Source organism: Rhipicephalus sanguineus, chromosome 9, assembly GCF_013339695.2.
Source record: "Rhipicephalus sanguineus isolate Rsan-2018 chromosome 9, BIME_Rsan_1.4, whole genome shotgun sequence".
Taxonomy (NCBI): domain Eukaryota; kingdom Metazoa; phylum Arthropoda; class Arachnida; order Ixodida; family Ixodidae; genus Rhipicephalus; species Rhipicephalus sanguineus.
The window spans coordinates 27,720,756-27,742,300 of record NC_051184.2 but is presented as its reverse complement, the minus strand read 5'-3'; the positions used below and the strand labels follow the sequence as shown (position 1 = coordinate 27,742,300).

The 21,545-nt window shown below is 47.7% G+C and overlaps 2 protein-coding genes and 1 long non-coding RNA gene across 3 annotated transcripts in view; 1 reads left to right on the top strand and 2 right to left on the bottom strand.

Annotated features, from left to right (window-relative positions):
• Positions 1 to 427: 427 nt before the first annotated feature.
• On the bottom strand, positions 428 to 5,555 carry LOC119405405 (transposable element P transposase). Its single transcript, XM_049419389.1, is given in 16 exon segments — positions 428 to 2,149; positions 2,152 to 2,628; positions 3,527 to 3,595; positions 3,663 to 3,782; positions 3,836 to 3,904; positions 3,971 to 4,042; positions 4,155 to 4,223; positions 4,290 to 4,361; positions 4,474 to 4,542; positions 4,609 to 4,680; positions 4,792 to 4,860; positions 4,927 to 4,998; positions 5,111 to 5,179; positions 5,246 to 5,317; positions 5,419 to 5,487; positions 5,546 to 5,555. Coding segments are annotated over 16 exon segments (3,123 nt in total). The 3' UTR covers positions 428 to 476.
• Positions 5,556 to 5,795: 240 nt separating this feature from the next.
• Positions 5,796 to 8,605, bottom strand: LOC119404847 (uncharacterized). The gene is made up of 4 exons (XR_005186380.2): positions 8,476 to 8,605; positions 7,624 to 7,742; positions 6,120 to 6,237; positions 5,796 to 5,821 (listed from the first exon to the last, which is right to left on the bottom strand). It is a non-coding gene; the product is annotated as an uncharacterized LOC119404847 (long non-coding RNA).
• Positions 8,606 to 11,530: 2,925 nt separating this feature from the next.
• LOC119404845 (uncharacterized) overlaps positions 11,531 to 21,545 on the top strand; it is a 48,396-nt gene continuing 38,381 nt past the window's right edge. The window contains exons 1-2 of the mRNA XM_037671524.2: positions 11,531 to 11,610; positions 18,971 to 19,180. Of these exons, the coding sequence (XP_037527452.1) occupies positions 19,004 to 19,180 (177 nt within the window). The 5' untranslated portion in view covers positions 11,531 to 11,610; positions 18,971 to 19,003. The remainder of the gene's footprint in view (positions 11,611 to 18,970; positions 19,181 to 21,545) is intronic.

Here is a 21,545-nt window from a genome sequence, read left to right as displayed (position 1 = left end):
TCGTGTAAGCCACACCGCCAGAGCGGCGAGCACACAATGCCATTGTTTATGCAGACATGACAATCGTTGGGAGAGACGAAACATTTTATTTCAAGTCACATTCTCGGTAAGCACGTACAAAAGATGGGTGCACTACACAAAGCAAGACAGCTGCCACGTGTTGAGAAATTGCACAGTAGGAATAAATAGGCGATGGCGATATTTAGAAAATTCCCACAATACAATAAAAGTGCAGAAGACAGCATTAGCATCACAGAGGACTACAATAAGCTTTCGAAGTCCAACCTTTCTTATTAGGTATACAAGCAGCTATCGCGCACAGTGCAAAACAAATCATTCCGCCCCCCATTTTTTTTTAAGTAGTTTCACATTTTTCACAAAGCAACATGCAATTTCAATGCATCTCGCACAAACATCACATCTAGGAGGTTTTCTAAGCCTCACACTTATATCACATAAAACCCACATCCTTTGGTTTAAGACTTAAACTTGTCAAGCTGCAAGCCAGAAACTGAGGACTGAAAGCGAACTTTGTCCAAGTTGCGGTTAACAAATCTGACATGCCAACACAAGCGTATTCGACAGTACATCTTCAGAAACCTAGCATGGCAATCCAGTGAACAAAGGTGGAAATTTGAGGATGACAGTTTAGCAGACAAGATAGAGCAGATGCCATGGCAATGAACCACACTTTCAACAATGGAAAGAAAGGCAGATTCCAATTCCTGGAACATTTCAAACGCTCTGGCAGACGGAACAGTCAAATTTCCAAACAACTTGCCAGGTACATGATAAGCTTTCAGCATCATAAAATACTGGTGTTCCTGCCTCAAATCATTTTCATCATCCTTCAGAAATGCCGAACAATGGCAATTCTCAGGGCACTTTTCAAGAAACTTCTTAATAAGAAACCCTGCGACGTAGTAAGATGCTGCATCATCGACAGCATGCGACTGGTTCAGTGAAGCAAGCAGACTTATATCCTCAAGTGGAGGGAAGTCATCCGAGCAAGGTGGCTGAACATGATCTGCAAGCGATGGCTTGTGGAATGAAAATGGCGAGAGCTCTTGAAGAAGTACACGTCTGTCCTCCTCAACGTTTCCTTTATCTGAAAGTTTCATAATTCTTTGGATCATAATGTGCTTTAGACCACTTATAAAATGGGGAACAGTGGGGTTCATGTTGCATCCTTGCCTTTGTCGAATGCTTCCAAACATGTTTTCTAAAGGGTCCTGTTGTAGCCGCCTGGTGAGGAGGAATCTGAAGTTGTACTTATTCGAGAGCTCTTCCCAGAGCATCAGGATTGCTCTAATAGTGACCTGCCACCCTGTGATCGTATGTGGCTGCCGCCTGCCTTCAAAGTTCCAAGTAGCAACCCATGGAGCAGCTGCCTCAAGGAAGTCGAGCACTTCAGACTGCCCTTTAATAATTGCATACCTCATCTTCTGAGCATTCTTTTTTGGACTCGAACTGTTCAAAGCATCAAACAGCATGTCCATCCTGTCACAAAAATTGGCCGTGGCCAGCGCAGATTCTGGCAGTTCTTTAACGTACACAAGTGCAGTAATTGCAATGGAAACGGATGCACTAAGAACCTGGGTCGCCCGCTTCACTTTCATATTGCTGAATGGTTTCTGATAGATATGTCTTTCCGTTAATTTTGGTGCCAATCGAAGCCTTAGCTCATGGGTTGAATGATACAACTTGGTAATGTGTGCCCAGTCTACAACCTCCTGTCCAATATGAAGTTTGTGCATCTGCAGGTTGTTCCGCGTAGTTTTCACAAGATGTGGTACATCGAAAATGAAAAAGATGCGGTTTCCATCAACAGTGAAAAATGGTTTTGCCACAGATACTCCCAGCTGCCTCGACAAGCTCACATTTGATGCTCCCTGGTCACATATTAAGGCTTTTATCGATATTCCGATTTCTTGCAACTGCTTAATCAGTGACATTAATAGGTTGTGCAAGTGTGAAAATGATGCAGAGGCGTGGGCTACTGTGTAAGCTACTGGCTGAACCCATCTCTTAGAGATTCCAGAAAGCAGGACCACCATAGCCCGGTCTGCGATTGTTGAAGTTCGCTCAACACCATTGTCTGTGAAGCCCTGCACAACATCTTGGGTCACATCATAAGCCAAATTTTTTTAAGCATCATCTCATCAAAAATTAAAGCGCACACTCTGTCGCGCTTGCTCCACGACTTAGTCGACAACCCAATGGATTGAACTATCCCTGGAATTATTCCCGGCAGCATTCTTACATTTGAGAGCCATCTCCTTATGGAACGTTCACTAGGCAGTGTTAGGAACGATGACAAAAAGCGATACGCTCTTGCACCACAGAAATGCAACTGCAAAGCAAATTTTTTCATCCACCGAGTAAAACGTTTACCCCTGCTTTTTCCTCTCAGCTGAACGTGACTTTTTAAGAGCTGAAACATTTCATCAGTGACAAAAGGTTTGACAACATCGAACGCTTCTTCAGTTGTGCGGGGAGTCTTCACCTGCCGTTTCCGTAGTCGTTCAATAGTCTTCTTGTACTTGCACACCCTCCCTTGAAGCCGCTTGATGATTTCTTTTGGCCGGCGAGACTTTGCCGCAAAGGTGGATGAAGTGCCTGCAGAAGCTAGAAAAAGAAAAAACAGTATTTTACTGCAAAGTAAACTTACATTATTAGAGAATAACTGATGTTGCTTCGTTCACAAAGGGTGCTTATGTTATAAGCAGGCCAATTTTATTTTCTAAAGAAAACCTAGCAGTACAACATTGTACAGTTATTGCTATGAAAAGCCTGCTTTGCTGTAGCTATAAACAGTCAGTGCTTTACGGAACGCATCCTACAAAAGGGACTCTAATTTACTGCAAAGCTGTTTAGGAGAGCCGCCGGCACACAAAAATTATATGTTTAAGATGTACCGTTGGGATAGTTATCAAGATGACATGTATTATCACACATTTGAAACAATAAATCTTGCAACAGTAGGCAAGCACTAAAGTTCAAGTATCCGTGCCGAAGGACAGATCCTTGTTTGTACTCATTCCCAGCTTGTAATGCAACCGTAGAAGTAAGTACAGGTGTCGCAACAGACTTAATATATATGGTCCGTCAGATGGCTCACCCATGAATCTCAAAAGCACAGTGCTGTGTTCACCATAATAGCAAAAAATAATGAATGTCACATCATTGGGCTCTTTTGATTTATAACACTTTTGTAAGCTACTTTCATAACTCACTAGGAGCTGCATTTACGATGCAGCTCCTGGATAAATTAGTGTCGATGGCCACTATGTTAGTTACCTTAACTTTTAGCTGCTTTGTGTGCTGTATATGCAGCAAGGCCAAGCACTCTGCAACACATGCCTTTAGGCTTTTCAATAACAACTGCAGAGATTTTATGCCCCGAAACTATTATGATTATGACGGACACTGCACTTTGCCATATAGCTGCTCAGCCCATGCCCGTGAGGCAAGACTACGTTAGAGATGGTTGCCCAACAAACATAAAAAGAAATAACGCTCTTACTAGGTGGGGCCGAGGAACAAGCGCTCTCCTTTTCGCCGTCACTTTCGTCACTGCTGGTTGGACTTGACTCTGCAAGCAGATTAACAAGGACAGCAATAAGATACTAAGCAATTGGTGCCATTAAACCGCATCTCACCATTGACAGTAGGGCATGGAATCTCCGCAGCACCCTTCACAGGTTGCTTGTGGCTGTCGACTGGGGTCCCTTCTGCAATAACACAAGTTGAACAGAAACACCTTTCCTCTAACCATTTTCCTGCCATCAGATAAAGTCTGAATTAACACAAAAGAGAACGACAGACGACTTACCAGGCAGTGCCAGGGAACAGGAGCTCTCCTTTACACTCTCACTCTTGTCACCACCGACTGGACTTTCTTCTGCAATGACATCAACGAAAGACACCAATGAGATACCGAGCAAACTGTGCCAGAAAAACTCCTTACCATGGGCAGTAGAGCAAGGAGTCTCCGCAGCACCCTTCACAGGTTGCTTGTGGCTGTCGACTGGGGTCCCTTCTGCAATAACACAAAAGAACGAACTGTTGAACAGAAACACCTTTCCTCTAACCATTTTCCTGCCATCAGATAAAGTCTGAATTAACACAAAAGAGAACGACAGACGACTTACCAGGCAGTGCCAGGGAACAGGAGCTCTCCTTTACACTCTCACTCTTGTCACCACCGACTGGACTTTCTTCTGCAATGACATCAACGAAAGACACCAATGAGATACCGAGCAAACTGTGCCAGAAAAACTCCTTACCATGGGCAGTAGAGCAAGGAGTCTCCGCAGCACCCTTCACAGGTTGCTTGTGGCTGTCGACTGGGGTCCCTTCTGCAATAACACAAAAGAACGAACTGTTGAACAGAAACACCTTTCCTCTAACCATTTTCCTGCCATCAGATAAAGTCTGAATTAACACAAAAGAGAACGACAGACGACTTACCAGGCAGTGCCAGGGAACAGGAGCTCTCCTTTACACTCTCACTCTTGTCACCACCGACTGGACTTTCTTCTGCAATGACATCAACGAAAGACACCAATGAGATACCGAGCAAACTGTGCCAGAAAAACTCCTTACCATGGGCAGTAGAGCAAGGAGTCTCCGCAGCACCCTTCACAGGTTGCTTGTGGCTGTCGACTGGGGTCCCTTCTGCAATAACACAAAGACCGAACTGTTGAACAGAAACACCTTTCCTCTAACCATTTTCCTGCCATCAGATAAAGTCTGAATTAACACAAAAGAGAACGACAGACGACTTACCAGGCAGTGCCAGGGAACAGGAGCTCTCCTTTACACTCTCACTCTTGTCACCACCGACTGGACTTTCTTCTGCAATGACATCAACGAAAGACACCAATGAGATACCGAGCAAACTGTGCCAGAAAAACTCCTTACCATGGGCAGTAGAGCAAGGAGTCTCCGCAGCACCCTTCACAGGTTGCTTGTGGCTGTCGACTGGGGTCCCTTCTGCAATAACACAAAAGAACGAACTGTTGAACAGAAACACCTTTCCTCTAACCATTTTCCTGCCATCAGATAAAGTCTGAATTAACACAAAAGAGAACGACAGACGACTTACCAGGCAGTGCCAGGGAACAGGAGCTCTCCTTTACACTCTCACTCTTGTCACCACCGACTGGACTTTCTTCTGCAATGACATCAACGAAAGACACCAATGAGATACCGAGCAAACTGTGCCAGAAAAACTCCTTACCATGGGCAGTAGAGCAAGGAGTCTCCGCAGCACCCTTCACAGGTTGCTTATGGCTGTCGACTGGGGTCCCTTCTGCAATAACACAAGTTGAACAGAAACACCTTTCCTCTAATCATTTTGCTGGCATCAGACAAAGTCTCAATTAACACAAAAGAGAACGACAGACGACTTACCAGGCAGTGCCAGGGAACAGGAGCTCTCCTTTACACTCTCATCTCTGTCACCACCGACTGGACTTTCTTCTGCAATGACATCAACGAAAGACACCAATGAGATACGAGCAAACTGTGCCAGAAAAACTCCTTACCATGGGCAGTAGAGCAAGGAGTCTCCGCAGCACCCTTCACAGGTTGCTTATGGCTGTCGACTGGGGTCCCTTCTGCAATAACACAAGTTGAACAGAAACACCTTTCCTCTAATCATTTTGCTGGCATCAGACAAAGTCTCAATTAACACAAAAGAGAACGACAGACGACTTACCAGGCAGTGCCAGGGAACAGGAGCTCTCCTTTACACTCTCACTCTCGTCACCCCCGACTAGACTGGATGGTCTCCTGGAAGCCGCTTTGGTTACCCCTAAAAAAAACTTTGCATTAATAGAGGCCTCCCATCAATCAAATTAGCACCATAAGACATGCTCATGCACCCACACAAAATAAAGACACCTAGTTCAGATGTGAATTAGTAAAGACCAGACTTATGAGCAGCTCTGAAACAGTGGTTAAGGTAAGGGATACTTCTTACGCAATTGCATTCACTGCATCTGCCACACCGTGCCTACTGGCAGCATGATCAAGCACTACATGCACTTATGGACAAGTTGGATTAGCACTATGCAACTTGACAGCTACCATCAGAAAACGAGAAATGTTACCTTGACCCTGTGAACCATAAGGTGGGAAAGGTTCACTGCAGTCATGAATGAAGGATCTCCGGGTCAGACCTCATGTCAACAAAGCTCTCACATGCCACAAATGGACTGGTAGACTGGGCTGGACAGAATAAATGCCAGCAGTATAGAATAAAGGTATAGAATAAAGTAGACGGCACGCAATGGCCATGTATTTGTTTACATGGTTTGAATGCTTAACGAAATGAACACAGCTCACAAATAACAACAAAGTGAGTTAACACAGGACAGACTGCTAGACAATCGCTGAAGGCGATGCATTGAAAAACACAGAGATAAGTACAACACACATAACACACACCTTGCGATTTAGCAACAGTGTTTTATAGAGAAAATAGCCTCTGCCTAAAGTAACCAGAAGGTTACGACACAGTGCACAGAGTTAGTACAAAAAAAACACAACTTTGGACAGTTGTGTGCACACGCATTTCTCAAACAGTTTACCCTGCGCTATCATCATCTGCCAGCGAGTCAATGGGGGGGCAGAAGGAAGAGCGGTTTTTTTAAGCTTTGTTCGCCCAGGGTCCATAAAGCACTGTGGCTCAAAGTGCTCACTGCACAGGCGGTAGACGGCATACAGCTGCGAGGCTGGCTTAGAAAGCAGGTCTTGACGATCAGCATACTGCAACCAGACCTTTGCCCTGGGGGTGGGGGGAGTTCTGCTTAAGAGGGAAGTCCAACTCCAATGCGCACTCATGATGAAAGCACTTAAGGCAACAGATAGAACACCAGCAATGGCCAATAGCTGCAAGTCATGTATATCCAACAGAGTTTAACGCATTGGGAACTACATTTTTTAAAACAAACTCAATTAAGCTGCCACTGACTTGTGCAACATCGTAAAACTTATCATAAACTCTCACTCTCTCTTCGTTCTCTTTACAGTGGAGCTGTTTAAGCTATCATTAAGTTGTGCTCAGTCATGCAAAACTCCTCGGAAGGATAAGCACCACAGGAATCTGGCAAGCTCTACTACCAAATACAACTGGTGCGAGTGTCAAACAAAACGACCATGTGAAAATGAGATAGAACGCAGACAGGAATGAAAGGAAAAGGCATGAAAAGGTGACAAAGACACAGAGTGAAAAACAAATAAAGAGAAAAAGAAACAGAGGGACAGAGAAAATGAAGAAATACATAGCAAGAATGAGCCCAGAGAGATACAGAAAGGGAAAACTAGGTAGAGAGAGAAAGAGATAGGGACAGAAAAAGATGCAAGAAACAGAAAAAGAAAGGAGAAACGAGGAAGGCCGCCCAGCTCCGCGACACCTCCAGTGCGAAGTTTTCAGAGTTTTGAGAGTGAAAAGGGGCCACTCGATTTAGGCGAATGAAGAATATGCATGTATGACCATCCAAACACTAACTAGCTGAACGGCAAAATAGTGCGAAAGATACAAACATACTTTGATAGTTAGTTAATGACAACCACAACTTCAAAATTACATCTTGGAAATGTGCAAAGGGCTACCTGTCGTCTCGCGGAATCCTGAACCACTTAGTACCACGCTCTCTCCCTGTCCTGCCGTTGTTGTTGCACCACGCAGCGCAGCAGTAGCTGCCGTAGTACTTGACTCCGGACGGCATGACCTGAAAAAAGAGAAAAAGTTGACCGTATTTTCTCTGGCCTTCGCACAAATTGTCTCCGACGCACTTCTCAGCGCCCTTTCGCGAAAAACAGTCCCAGCAGTTGCCGCAGTGAAAACAAAGCAACCTTCGGTACGAGAATATTACGTCGTAGCCACGGCCAACGAACACTGTTCTCATTTCTCAAGTTCTCTCTAATTTGGCTCTTAACATAGGCGTCAAGCAAACTGCGAATACCACAAATAACGATTCAAAGCATAACTGCACTCTTTCACACATTTGCACACCCATGCAGTGAATTAGAACTGCGTGTAACGGCATTGTATGCACAAAGAAAACCTTACGACGCAAGCGGCGACTCATTTTTGGCGCCAAGAAACGATTTCTTCGCTAACGTGCTGCGTAGCATTTCAAGTAGCTATTTCTTAATGCAAAGCAATTCACGAGCACCATACGCGAAGCACAAAGAAGCTTTCGGCGCTAAAACACAAATTGCGTCAAATGTCAACTTAAAGCTGTAGAGACAAATACATTGCAAAGTAATGAAGGGAAAAGCTGCGTAGCATTTCAAGTAGCTATTTCTTAATGCAAAGCAATTCACGAGCACCATACGCGAAGCACAAAGAAGCTTTCGGCGCTAAAACACAAATTGCGTCAAATGTCAACTTAAAGCTGTAGAGACAAATACATTGCAAAGTAATGAAGGGAAAAAAGAACCTAATGAAGGCGTTCTTACCAAGCAGCCGCCAAGCAGAGTAACTTCCCGGCAGACGATCCCAGCGAATTATCCGCGGAGCAGGTAGAGCCAATTTTATATGCGTCGCCGCGTCGTCTTGCCGGCAAATCTGACCATATATGGTCATGACAGCTACCAATCGATGATTTCGAACTGTCCAATCGCAGACGATAAAGACGGATTTAGAGCCGCACTGCGAGCCAGCGGAAGCCACTGCCGCAGCCACATAATCTGACAAAGACAAGTAGATGTATCGTGAACCAGAAAAGGTACTGCAGTAGATAACTAGTACGCGCGTTCTCTTGGAAACAGGGAGTGACGTGCTGCCGTCTAACGGCTGGCGAGAAGCTGCGTAGCTCCGCCGTTTATAGGCTCGTGTGTCCACTCTTGTCATTTTCTGTTACTCTATGGTGAACGCGCCTCGCCGCCTGATGCCTTCCGCGTCGACCGTAGCGGCGGCGCTGCAGTCGCTCGGTACTGAAGGCGCGCGGCGCCGCGCGCTAGAACGGGCCGCTAGAACCAACGTTACTAGAACAGTAACGTTGGCTAGAACTGCTGGACGCGTCGGCGGCACCCGGCAAATCGGCACTGATGTGGCTTTCGTGGCGTATCTATCATTTTTAAGCCTTGATGGACAACACTTCAAAGCTTTTAATGGATGCTTGCTTCATATTTGCCTTTGAGAGACACTGCAAATCAGTTCTTGTAGCCGAAGTGACTGCTGGAAAGTACGCAAAATATAAAAATGAAAACAGGCTGACACCGTCCGTGAATATTCACGATCTCAGTGTAATTGAGCCGAACTCATTGCTGGGCTATTTAGAACAATTACTCTCAATTAACTATACGCCGAACGACGGCCAGAAGAAGGAGACAGAGGAAACAAAAAGGGCGTGTCTTATTCTGATTTCTTCTGCCTTAATGCTTTTTTTTGGTGGTGATTCGGCGTCTAGTTTACTCAGAGTAACTGAGCTGCTCTAATGGAATTTAACTGTGCTAGAAAGCTGTGTGCTGATATTGTGCCGAAAGCACACCGAACATTAACCGCGCGTTGGCGAAGCTGCGTATACGGCGCGTATCTTTACAAATGGGCTGTAAATATGACTTCGACGTTACGAGGGCTCAAAGGTATTGGAACTCAAAGTTAACCCGACCGGTACAATTAACGGTCGTCCTCAGGTTCGGATATTTTATTAATTGCTAGGCGCCGGGTTGGGAGGGGATACCTTACTGTCCGTATTTGTGCGTGTAAATGTATATATATATATATATATATATATATATATATATATATATATATATATATATATATATATATATATATATATATATATATATAAACATAATCTCGCTTTACAGATAAAGCAATGAAATTATAATACAAAACGTTGTCAAAAAGAAGTTTTTCTAATGTCATCGATAGAAGATGAGGAAAAGTGCAATATAAGCTGTCCATTGAAAATGAGAACTGGCTGTAATGAATTTAGGCAGAATAACCGACGGGCTACATTTCCATCTGCGCATTTTAATATGCTTGAGATAAGCCCTGATGCATGAAGTTTGTGCCTCGAAGGCGAACACGCGCCTTCGGCTCGGCTTCCTGGCTCGCCTTCCTGGTATTTTAAGCCCTCAGAGGTCGCATAACCGATGCATCGTAACCGCGGAAGCATGCTGTTTATACAAGATAGCCTTTCGGCATTAAAGAAGCAGCGCAAAACTGGCAGAACTCAGCCGTCACTAATATAAATGTTGCGATAGTCATTTGTACTCAGGTTACTCATGAAACAGTCGAGCGCATTGGAGCTCATACGGAGATCAATGCTCGGGATATATCGTATAGAGACTGCCGGCAGAAGAATTGTAGGCTTTTTTTCGTCGCTGGTTCGTTAGTTCTTCGTAGTCAGTGTTGCTCGAAGTGCTGCTTGCAAACCGCACAGCAATCAGTGAGCAGCTAGATGCATGTGCGCAAAATCCCATTGTCGCCTTCATTGGGGGTCGGCAGGCTCCAAGAACAGGGAATATCTCGGCGAATTTTGGCACGCCAGCATATTCACTCATGCACCATGGCGCGTAGCAGGCGTTGAGACACCGATTGAAGCTCAGTAATGCATTAAACGCGCTCAAAACGCGCATTTACACGCTTTCGTAGGCTGCGACGAGCGCGCGCCAAATGCAGACGCTCTCCACAGCTTCAGTACAAAGTGACTACAGCGCCGCCGCTACTGTCGCCCGTCGGAGCATCACCCGAGATACAGCCACTGTACCCGAGATGCGGCGCGGCCGCTTCGTTCGTTCCACTGCCCCCTTCTAGTACACTGTAGTACTACGGTGTGTTCCAATACTCACCGTAGACGGCTAAATAGACAGCTAAGTGGACAGCGGCCATCTTAAGTCCCATTCCAATTCTCACGTAGCCGGCAAAATAGACAGCTTCGAGAAAGACAAAAACGATGCAGGCTACTTTGCTGTCCAAACAAGATGGCGGCTCAGCGCAGTGCTCACCAAGCTCACGTAGCTCGGATCTCGCCGGTGTGGTCGTCTGTGCACCAGTAGGCGCGTTTCCAGGCGCTCAATGTAAGCTACGTTAATTTTTTCATAGGTTTGAACACGAAAGAGGCTAAAGAAAGAACATTTACGTTTGTTTTTCTTAGCTTTCTCTTCTCGACGCGAGGTGGCGTCACGTCGCGTAGACGTCTTGTAGACGCGTTCCATTTGTCGGACAACATGACCTCGATGCTGTCTTCTAAGCTGTCAGCGTATACTGTCTACGATGCTGTCCAGAATTGGAACACAGCCCTAGTGTACAGTGTACTAGAATAATTTATTCTAGTACACTATAGACAAATAGCACCACTTTCCTCTACAAGCTAACGTTGAGCGAATTCCAACGTGCACCTTACAAAATCAACAAGTAGCAGCAATTTTTTGTTTTTTAAATTAAAAATTGCTAAGCGACGCTTTTTTTCTGATACTAAAAGCAAACTTTGTTCATAAATGAAATAACGCTTGCGGCACGTTCGCAAAATGCCCGCTGGCGTCGCCGCGTTCGTCTCGTCGCCCGCCTTGATGTTTACTTTTCCCTTTCTCCACACATCCAGCATGGATGGTGTCGCTGGCCGTCGAGCATCCTGTTAGGTAAGATCTTTTCGACATCTCTCGCGCGCGTCAAAAACCGTTTTCGCCGATCGCTGGCGCCAAACGTAAACTACGGCTCCCGTACAACCGCTACCGCGATCCTGAGCCTTTACGATCGTTCCCATCATCTCCGGAATCGCAGCATCCACGACCGCCTCGACTACTGTATGTATAGTGATTCGAAAGGAAAAGGAAATAGGCACCTAATTTCTGCAGCCCAATAGGGAGCACGGCGCAGTGCCTTAGGGGGGGAGGGGGAAGTGGGAGAAAAAGAAGAGAAGAAAGAGAAAAGAGGAAAGGGGTCAAAGCGCAGCAGGCGCGGGCGCGGCAAAGTTGGCATGGAGCTGAGGCTGCAGCGGTTGAATTCCGCAGCCGAGGTTGTGGTCAGCCGTGGCCGACGATGTCGGGATTCCTTGGGAGGATGTGCCGACGAGTAGGGGCGAGTCTACTCGCTCCTGGGGGCACCTGGCTGCGCGCCGATCGCCTGGAGGCAGGTGGCTCGCAGTGGATGTTCCTCAGGCAGGTACTGGATCACTGCCTGCAGAGTTGCCATCAGGTTCGCGATGAGTGCGTCCCTGGGATCCTCTGCAGGCGTGATAGGAGAGGCAGCAGGCAGGTGGTCCACCGCGGCGGAAGTCACTGCTGGTTGCGGGGGTCGGCGCGGCGCTGTAGTAGTGCGCTGCTGGCCGAGGTCCTTGGATGGGCTACGAGGAGGGCAGCGTTTCAAGGCGGCAGCGTAGGAGCGCACCTCGCGGGACTCCTCGCGAACCGCCGCCCTGACTGCCCGTCTCGACAGCGGCGTGGTAGAAGTGGCCAGCAGGGTGGCCACACGACGTTCCTCCTGCCAACGGGGGCAGGAGGGGGTGTCAGCTGCATGGGCTCCGCCGCAGTTGATGCAGTGGGGCTTGCAGCTCTCGGCAGGCGGGTGTTTACGGCCGCACCGTATGCAGTCGCCAGCACGCTGGCAAGCGGCAGCGACGTGGCCGAAGCGGCCGCACTGTCGGCACTGCATAGGGCGCGGCTTCACGTGACGAACACGTAGCTGCAGCCCGTAGATGGAGATCTGCGCTGGGGGAACAGCACTCGCGAAGCGCAGCTTCACTGAACGGCCCTCCCTGGTCGCAGCAGTCACTGGAGCGGACGAGGCGATGGCCCCGATCAGCTCCGAGTCAGCAAGGTCACCGTCCACACCGTACACGAAGCCGAGGCACGATCGACGGTCGGCAGGCTCCCTGGCGGTGACGGGGATGTCGTGGAGCTCCGAGATGGACAGGAGCCCGGCCAGACACTCGGGCGTGGTCGCGTCGGCGGCCACAACGTTGCGCAGGTGGTTAACGCGCACCGCCGCAACTCCGGGCCGCCCGGCGAGACCCGCTGCGAGCGTCAGGCGTGGCGTTCCCCGAAAGGTACCGCCGGGAGTGGAGGGCCGAAATAGTACGGTCCCCACGACTGCCGCGTCGATGTTGATGGCCGCGGTCTCCATGGCCCTTGCTCTCCGACTAGCTGCCTTGGACATGACGACCTTGAAGTCGTCACCGGCAGGCGGGGAGCTCGGGCGAGGGTGCGGGCGGTCGACCACGATGGAGGGAGGCCTCGGTGCTGTCGCGGCCTCTGCTGTTGCAGCTGTAGAGTTGCGGGGCTGCTGCCCCTGCTTGCTCTTTCGCTGGTGCTTTCTGCGCTGCTCCGGGTGAGATGGAGAAGCTGCTGCGAGTGTGCACGCCGCTGTCTCTTGCGAGGCGGTGGCGAGCACGACGCTGGTGTCGTCCGTTGTGTTTACGGGCGTGAGAGGTGGGGAAGCGTCGGTCACGACCTGCTTGGACGGGCCTGCTGGTCCGTCTTCGCTGCTGGCCTCGCGTGATCGCTTCCGCGTTGCTGTGCAGTCCATCTGCTCTTCCTCGGCTGTCTCGGAGGGCGGGCAGACTGCGTGTTCTTCAGCACCGTCGCTTGCGGGAGCCGTAGCCTCCTCCGTGTTGGTGCTTGTGGCGGTAGCTGCCGCGATGGCGGGGGCCAGCTGAGAGGGTATCGGAACCGACGTAGTCGCCTCCTTGGCCTTCTCCCTCAGCCAGCCACCAATCGCGTTAACGGCTTGCTGCTCCAGCTGTTGGCTTACTTCCCTGCTCGTTTCCGAAGCCGTGTTCGCCTTGGCGTGCTCGTGGCTAATAGGGGCAGGCAGGGAGTCGCTCCTTGTTGCATTCGCAGCCGGGACTTTCGTCCGGTCGGTGCGTGTAGTAGCGGGTGCCGTATTAGCGGCTGCGGACTCGGGTGGTGGGAGAAGAGGTGTTCTTTTTCCCTTCTTGGCCTTGCCCTTGGCCCGCTTCTTGCTGCTGTTAACTGGCGCTGGTTGTGGCTCCGGCTGTTTGTTGTTGTTCTACTGCTGCGCTCGCTTGTAGTCTCTGAGACGCGACGTAGAGCTGCAATTCTTCCTGAAGCTTTGCCATGGCGTTGAAGGCCTTTTCGGTATCCATCGTCAGACAAAGAGGTGAATAATCCTACGGTGGTGACGCCGCGCGTGAGCGCGGGCCGTGCTCGTGGTTAGCGTGACGCCCAGACGTCCGCACTCGTCAGTGGTTCCAACGGCGTAGACTACTGACTCGTCTCCGTTCACCGTACTTTTTTTTTCTCTCTCTCTCCTCTCCGTTGGCTGCTGCTCCGAGCGGAACCTCCGAAAGCTACGGTAAAACTCCTCATCGATTGAGCGCTCTCTCGTGATGGAGGGAAAAAAATTCTGGTTTCTCACAACGACAGCCTGTGCATGGTGTGCGGTGCAGTAGCTAAGCGCTTCGTCAACACCTCGCTGGCTCGTCGCGGCGGCGGCTCGACTTCGCGCTGCTCGTTTTTATTTTTCTCCCTCAGAAACGAGGGCTGGAATGCTTCTGAACGAGACCTCGCTGTGCGCTGCAAAATGCTGGGAGAAAACAAGAACGCGGTAAGAAGAAGAAAAACCGGGACGCAAGGAGGGAGAACAGAAAAAAATGCACGCTTCTCTCTTTTTTGTTTTTCCTTTCGTGTCTCGCTGGTTCGTAACACGTTTCTTTCCCCTTCTTTTTCACGTCCACGGCCTCGTTTCGCGACAGACGCTCGTTGAAATGGATACGAAATGACTATAATTGGGCACGAGTGGAAAAAGATAACTAAAAAATCCTCTCGCCCTAACCCCCAGCTGTTCTGGCGATCGCTGTACGACGCGAAAGCGGTTTCACGGCTCGCGAGGGAGCACTTTCGGGCCAGCGGCGAAACGTGGCGAAAGGAGCGAGGTCGAAATACCCACGGCCCACGATTTGGCGAAATCGCTGTTTGTTGTGTGCCGAAACGGCAGCAGCACTGGGCTTGCTTGCTTCTCGGGAACGAGTCCAATTTTAGTCGGCCGTTTTTGACTTGTCGAGAATTTCCCGTGGGCCAAACGGACGCTTCGTCATTTCGGGAACGTGTCGTTTTCGGCGGAGTGGCACCGCGTTTTTTAATTTTTGTCGCTTTGTGATCGCGTGCGGAGCAGCTTCTGAGCGACCCGCATAGCGGTATCGGATTGCCCCGCTCTCCGGCACTCCGCGTCATTTCTCGATCGAACCCGTTGTGTGAGTTGGAACGCAGGCGTTACGAAAAAAAAAAAAACGCTTCTTTTTTTTTCCACTTTCGCGATCGCACGCGGTAGCCTAGGCCTGCGCCATGAATGCATGAAAGCGCGAGAGAAATTGCTCGTCGGTAGCGAACCGTTGCATTAGATCACCGCCCGCCCTCGCTGAGAGCCCCGTAATTTAAAGCGTGACTCAACTCATTTCCGGCTCCTTCCCAGAATATTTTGCCTATGCATGTCCCCCTTTGCGTACTTCTTATCTTTTTTTCCTCTCTTCCGACTCGGAGCGACGACCCGACCAACGTTATCAGCCTCATTGCGTGTTATCAACCGCACCCTGCGGTGTTGACCGGCGTGAATGAGTCGACGTCAGAAACACACCCCGCTCAGACTCGAGGACAAACTACAGCCGTTAATCATCGTATTAGTTAGCAGAGAGACTTCCTTGTGGTGTCCGGAAGCATCAGAGAATATTGTGAGATGCAGAGCAAAAGTTCAACGATTATGTTAAGTTGTGGCTCGTTAATGTTGTGTCTGAACTTCTCGAAAACGCTTGTGCCGGAAATAGTGAAATGTATTACAGACGGCTTCCTTGGTGTCTTTCTGTGTACTCATCACAGGATTGCAAATGGCATTCTAACCCTTTAAAAAGACTAAGCATCAAGCCGTTACTGCTGGGCCCACTGTGTTCCATTCCATTGACTGCAGCATGAGTAGCATCATTTGCAACCTCCTGATACATCTTGCTCTAGCAGCGAGTGCCTCTTATATAAATTAAAGCGGTGATCCATTAAAGCACAATATACCGCAGGCACATCTGGTATTGATGTCGCGCAGCGGACTCTCCACAGCAATCGAGACCATTGTGGATCTCATTTCCTACCATTACTGGCTCCTTTCCATAGCTTGCACAAATGTGCCAACTGCTATTAAGAAATCCAATCGTGATCAATAGTGGCAGTACGAGACGGTGTGCACACTTGAAGGTAGAGAATGCCATTTTAACTTGTAGCGTGATCAGCAAAATGTGGGCACTCCTCGTGACTTGAATGTATTGCAGGCTTGGTGTTGGGGGGGAGGGGGGGAATCTCGGGCCAGCCTCTCGGGGCCAGTCTCTGCAGAACCTGTGACTGTGTGTTGTGTTCAATTGAAGGGACCTTTATGTTACTGTTATGCCTATTAGCAGTTGAAGCACCTGCCTTAAACATAAACCTTGATATTTAGCATTTGTGATGTTCAAGTGAAACCCACACAACACAGGAAGAGCTGTGTGTGGGTCTAACAAAATCAAAGGTTTTTTTCAATTGTGATTCAATCATATTGCTGGGTACCCTTCACTGCACGAACTGTGATTGCTGCTGTTCATTGCCTCTAAGCAATTGAAGGTCATATCGGAGGCATTGATACTTTAGCGAACTGTTTGTTAATGTGAAATAGCAAACCTGCCTCACCCACTGCACATACATTGTAGCAACTTGCTGGCATATGACAGTTTGAAAGGCATGATCAACATCATGCAATTTTTCTCTTTCACACTTGCTAGTTATAATAACTTTGCACGTGCACCGTTTGAGCAGCAAAAACAAGAGGCTGTATTGCTGCTTTCTTTCTTTCTTAAGCCTTTCTCTGAAGCTGCTGAAACCTGATGCGAGGAATAAGTGGGCAAAATAAACGGGGGCTCCAAGTTTTTTACACTCCACAGGCTAGATGAACTGAATTGTAAGGTAAATGACAATGCAAAGTGGAAGGACAGTAAGAGACCCTTTTCATTTGTTAAAATACTGCATAATGAGCTGAAAAATCAATGGCCAAGTGATAGAATCAGGTGGAAGAAGCTAAATAAATATGAGAGAGAGATGAAAAAAAGGCAGGGAGGTGGGGATCACAACAGGATGAAGAATAATGAACCCTTGCAAGAATTTGACTTTGCTGGCTGAAACCGTGAAAGTGCAAATACTAATTCAAAAGTGCCACTTGATGGATTGTCTTTCATGCTGTCCAAAACAGGTGACAGCCGGCTTATACTGCGTATATTGCTTTGCCTTGGCATAAATTCTGAACTTGCTTTAAGCAAGACCACTCTTTATTGATCTGCAAAAGTGTGCACAGTAGCACTTGGTGCAAAGCATCCCTATGAGAAATGCCAATTTTATTTTAACAGTGGTTGGAGTTGTCCCGGTGTTTCTAAAGTAGTGTGCAAGCATCGTTCAAGCAAGAATTTTCACAGGGAGCCGGAGGTTGTGCAGTATCATCCAGTGCTCCTTCAGGCCAGTTACGGAGGGGTATGAGATAACAGGTATCATAGTAATATCTTAGTTATCACTCTATTACAAGGTACAGCTTATTGCAAAAGATGGTGTTTCAGGTTCCTGTTCTGCATCCTTCATGTAAGACTCAAGGGTTCTTAGCTGGGCTAGTTGGTTCATGAACTTTGTAGCACACAGCACACAGCGGTGAATACACAGGACCCAGTGCTGTGTGCCGTGTGTTCACTGTACCTTTATTTTGTGCTGTTCTGCCACAATGTTCATGTAAGCTTGTTTTGTTCTTTGACCCTAGCTTCAATGAAGCCATGACATTCATTGTGACATTTATCATTGTACCATGACAGCTGTCGCTGTAAAAGGGTGCAAAAGACACTTGGTTTGAGACTTCCATTCTTTGCCCTCTGTGTCAACTCGTTTTGTACTTCATCATCAGCCTGTCTACGCCCACTGCAGGGCAAAGGCCTCTCCCATGTTCCGCCAATCAACCCGGTCCTGTGCTTTCTGCTGCGACGTTATACCTGCAAACTTCTTAATCTCATCTACCCACCTAATTTTCTGTCCCCCCCTCACGCGTTTGCCATCTCTTGGAATCCAGTCAGTTACCCTTAATGACCACCGGTTATCCTGCCGACGTGCTACGTGCCCGGCCCATATCCATTTCTTCTTCTTGATTTCAACTGTGATGTCCTTAACCCCCGTTTGTTCCTTGACCTACTCTGCTCTCTTCCTGTCTCTTAAGGTTACACCTATCATTTTCCTTTCCATCGCTCGCTGCGTCGTCCTCAATTTAAGTTGAACCCTCTTTGTAAGTCTCCAGGTTTCTGCTCCGTAGGTAAGTACCGGTAAGATGCAGCTGTTATATACCTTCCTCTTGAGGGATAGTGGTAGATTACCATTCATGATTTGATAATGCTTGCCGAATGAGCCCCAACCCATCCTTATTCTTCTAGTTATTTCACTCTCATGGTTCGGCTCCGCGGTTACTACCTGTCCTAAGTAGACGTACTCCTTTACAACTTCCAGTGTCTCGCCAGCTATCGCAAAGCGCTGTTCTCTGCCAAGATTGTTCCACATTACTTGAGTTTTATGCATATTAATTTTCAGACCTACTCTTCTACTTTCCCTATCCAGTTCAGTAATCATGAGCTGTAATTCATCTCCCGCGTTACTCATCAATGCAATGTCATCAGCGAATCGTAGGTTACTGAGATACTCTCCATTAACTCTTATCCCTAACTCTTCCCAATCTAGGGCCCTGAAAACCTCCTGTAAACACGCGGTGAATAACATTGGAGAGATCGTGTCTCCCTGCCGTACGCCCTTCTTTATTGGGATTCTGTCGCTTTCTTTACGGAGGACTATAGTGGCTGTGGATCCGCTGTACATTTCTTCCATTATGTTTATATAGGCTTCGTCGATGCCTTGATTCCGCAGTGTACTTAAGTATTTGTGATTCCGTTTTGTACTTAAGAGTGTTCAAATCATCCTGACTCACTATCTCTCTTGTTGGCCCCCCATAAAGCAGGGTCCCAGAGCTGGCAGGGCATGGCACGCCATGGCAGCCATAAGCGGGCCAACCACGTCAGCAGCAGCGGTCGCCGACGGGAGCGCACCCTGCTGCAGCGGCTCATCACGCTGCCCGGAGCCAACCCCTGTGGTGACACCGGTCGTGCCGGCCCCAATTAGGGCTGGCGGGGGCCATGGGGACCAGAGGCTCGTCTCGGCAGCTAGGGTAATGCTCAGTCCATAGTAATAAGTGTGGTGTAGTGCATGGATGTACTGCTGCAGTGAAAAGAATTGAGAACAGTGGAAGGCATGGGCTTTCGGCATGGTTCAATTCCTACATGCCTTGGCTAGGCGAATCTGCGGTTTTAACCAGCGTCACCGTAGTGCTAGAATGTTGCTCCAGCTGGTGCTATCGCACCGTGTGTGCTTCTCATCTGCCAGTCATGCCCGGAAATCGGAGCCCATACACGGTGCGATAGCGCCAGCGGGAACAACATTATAGCGCTTTGGTGACGCATGATTGACACCTACACACACGCATGCAAAAGATAAATGGCGACCGGAAGCTGCAACTGCTGCTCGACTGGATCGACGTTACTGTGTAGCGACGTCTCACATGGAAACTGGTGATGATGATTAAGAAGTGGTACTTTTGTTTTTGTAACTGGTATTGCGGGTGCTACAATGTTACAATGAAACGTTGTGGTGCCCTTTTTTTATTTATTGGCTCACTTCCGTGGGTTTAATGATTAGTTTATGAACAAACAATTCAAACAGTACAGTAGTGCACATGATGTGACGATGGTGGCTTTTATTGCAGCTGTAATCTTCGTGGTCGCCGTACTGCTTGAACAGCAAGTAGCTGACATCTAAGACCACACCCGCTTCACTGTTATAACAAGATTAGATATCTTTTATTTGGGGTGTGCAAATATTCGAAATTTCGAATATTTTTCGAATAGTGTTTGCTATTCGATTCAATTCGCACTGGAATTTTACTATTGGAACTATTCGAACTTCCCAAAAACACAGTCAACGTCCGATTGAAAGTGACCCCTTCAAATTTTTAATATGCTTCACCTCATTACACTCTCGTATTGCGGCAAAGCTGCCTTTTAAGCTCCGTTACGGTCGAACTTCGCCAAGACACGTCGAATTGAAAGTGGTCCCTAGATTTTCAATATGCTTCACCTCCTCACACCCCGGTATTGCGGCAAAGCTGTCTTTCAAGCTCTGCTACAGTCGCAAATGTACTGACTCAAGAAAATGCTGTTTCCAACATGGAGATGAAAGATGTGGCAGAGGTGGGGGTTCAATTAATGCTGTTTTGGACCTTAAATATGGCAGGAAGTCCGAAAAATCGGAATCCGAAGCTTTTTAGCATCGAAAATTTCAGATGTTCTTTTAAATTTACGCCTACGAGGCAGATTTGGAACTCCGAACTTGAAGGGAGCACACCCTTGTCCGCCAGATCAGTTGGGCTTCCACAGAAGTTGAAAGAGGAGGAGAGGCTGAGGAAATGGCACCTTTGCCTATCACGTGTAAAGTGTTGTCAGCAACACTTTGGTTGCACCAAATCACGTACATAAATAGAATTCGGCCTCTACATTGCCTCATTCTTGATAAGACAACTATGAAACACCACCCCGCCAGTGCGTCATCAACCTAGCGAAAAGAAACGCTTTCATGTTGCTATCTCATAAGAATATGCTTAGGAATCCTCTCTAACTTTTTTTTCTGCAATTTCGCTTCGAAGTATTCGAAAAATATTCGAGAAATATTAAAAAAATATTCGATTCGATTCGCACTCAGACTTCAATATTCGAATTCGCTTCGCACCCAAAATTTTGCTATTCGCACAGCTCTACTTTTTATGCATGCTGTCGTGCTCAGTTTATTGTACTCTTGAATCAAATGTCGACATATTGGTCTCGCAGAATCGCATGACTCTTTACATGTATAAGACACACTGTTGTACAAGACGCACCAACGAAAATATCGGGAAAAAAATGCATCTTATACACCAGAAAATATGGCACTGCCTAGAAAGCAAACTTGAACTGCTGTAAGAACGATGCCATTGAATGAATGCATAAGCGGTTGGCCGGGGTAGCACAGTGAACCCTGTGTGAAAGCATTATGACGTGGTAGCGTCTTGTGCCGCAAGGGCCAAACGTGGCAAGAGCAACATGACTACAGTAATACCTCGTTAACTCGAAGTAGTAAAAACCAGAAAAAATTTCGAGATAAGCAGATTTTCGAGATAAGCAAAGTTGGGCAAATTCCATTGAGAAGTTCAGTTCTATCTAGAAACGTCATCCCTACTGACCAGTTTCTTAACAGGAGCGCCAAACTGGCTCTTTGTAAAGATTTTGAAGAAAAATAATGACATACCAGCGCTATTAACCAGCTGTGTTTTTCGGTACTGCCTTTTTATTTAGTGCACAGAGACCGACTAAGGCTGGTCTGCCTCTCAGTAACACTTGCACCTAGCAAAGCTTTCTCGAGTTGCTTAAAGGAGTCCTGACACAAAAATTTTCTCACCGCGTTTTTTTGCTGCAATGTGTTGCTGGGGGCCTGTTAGTCATAAC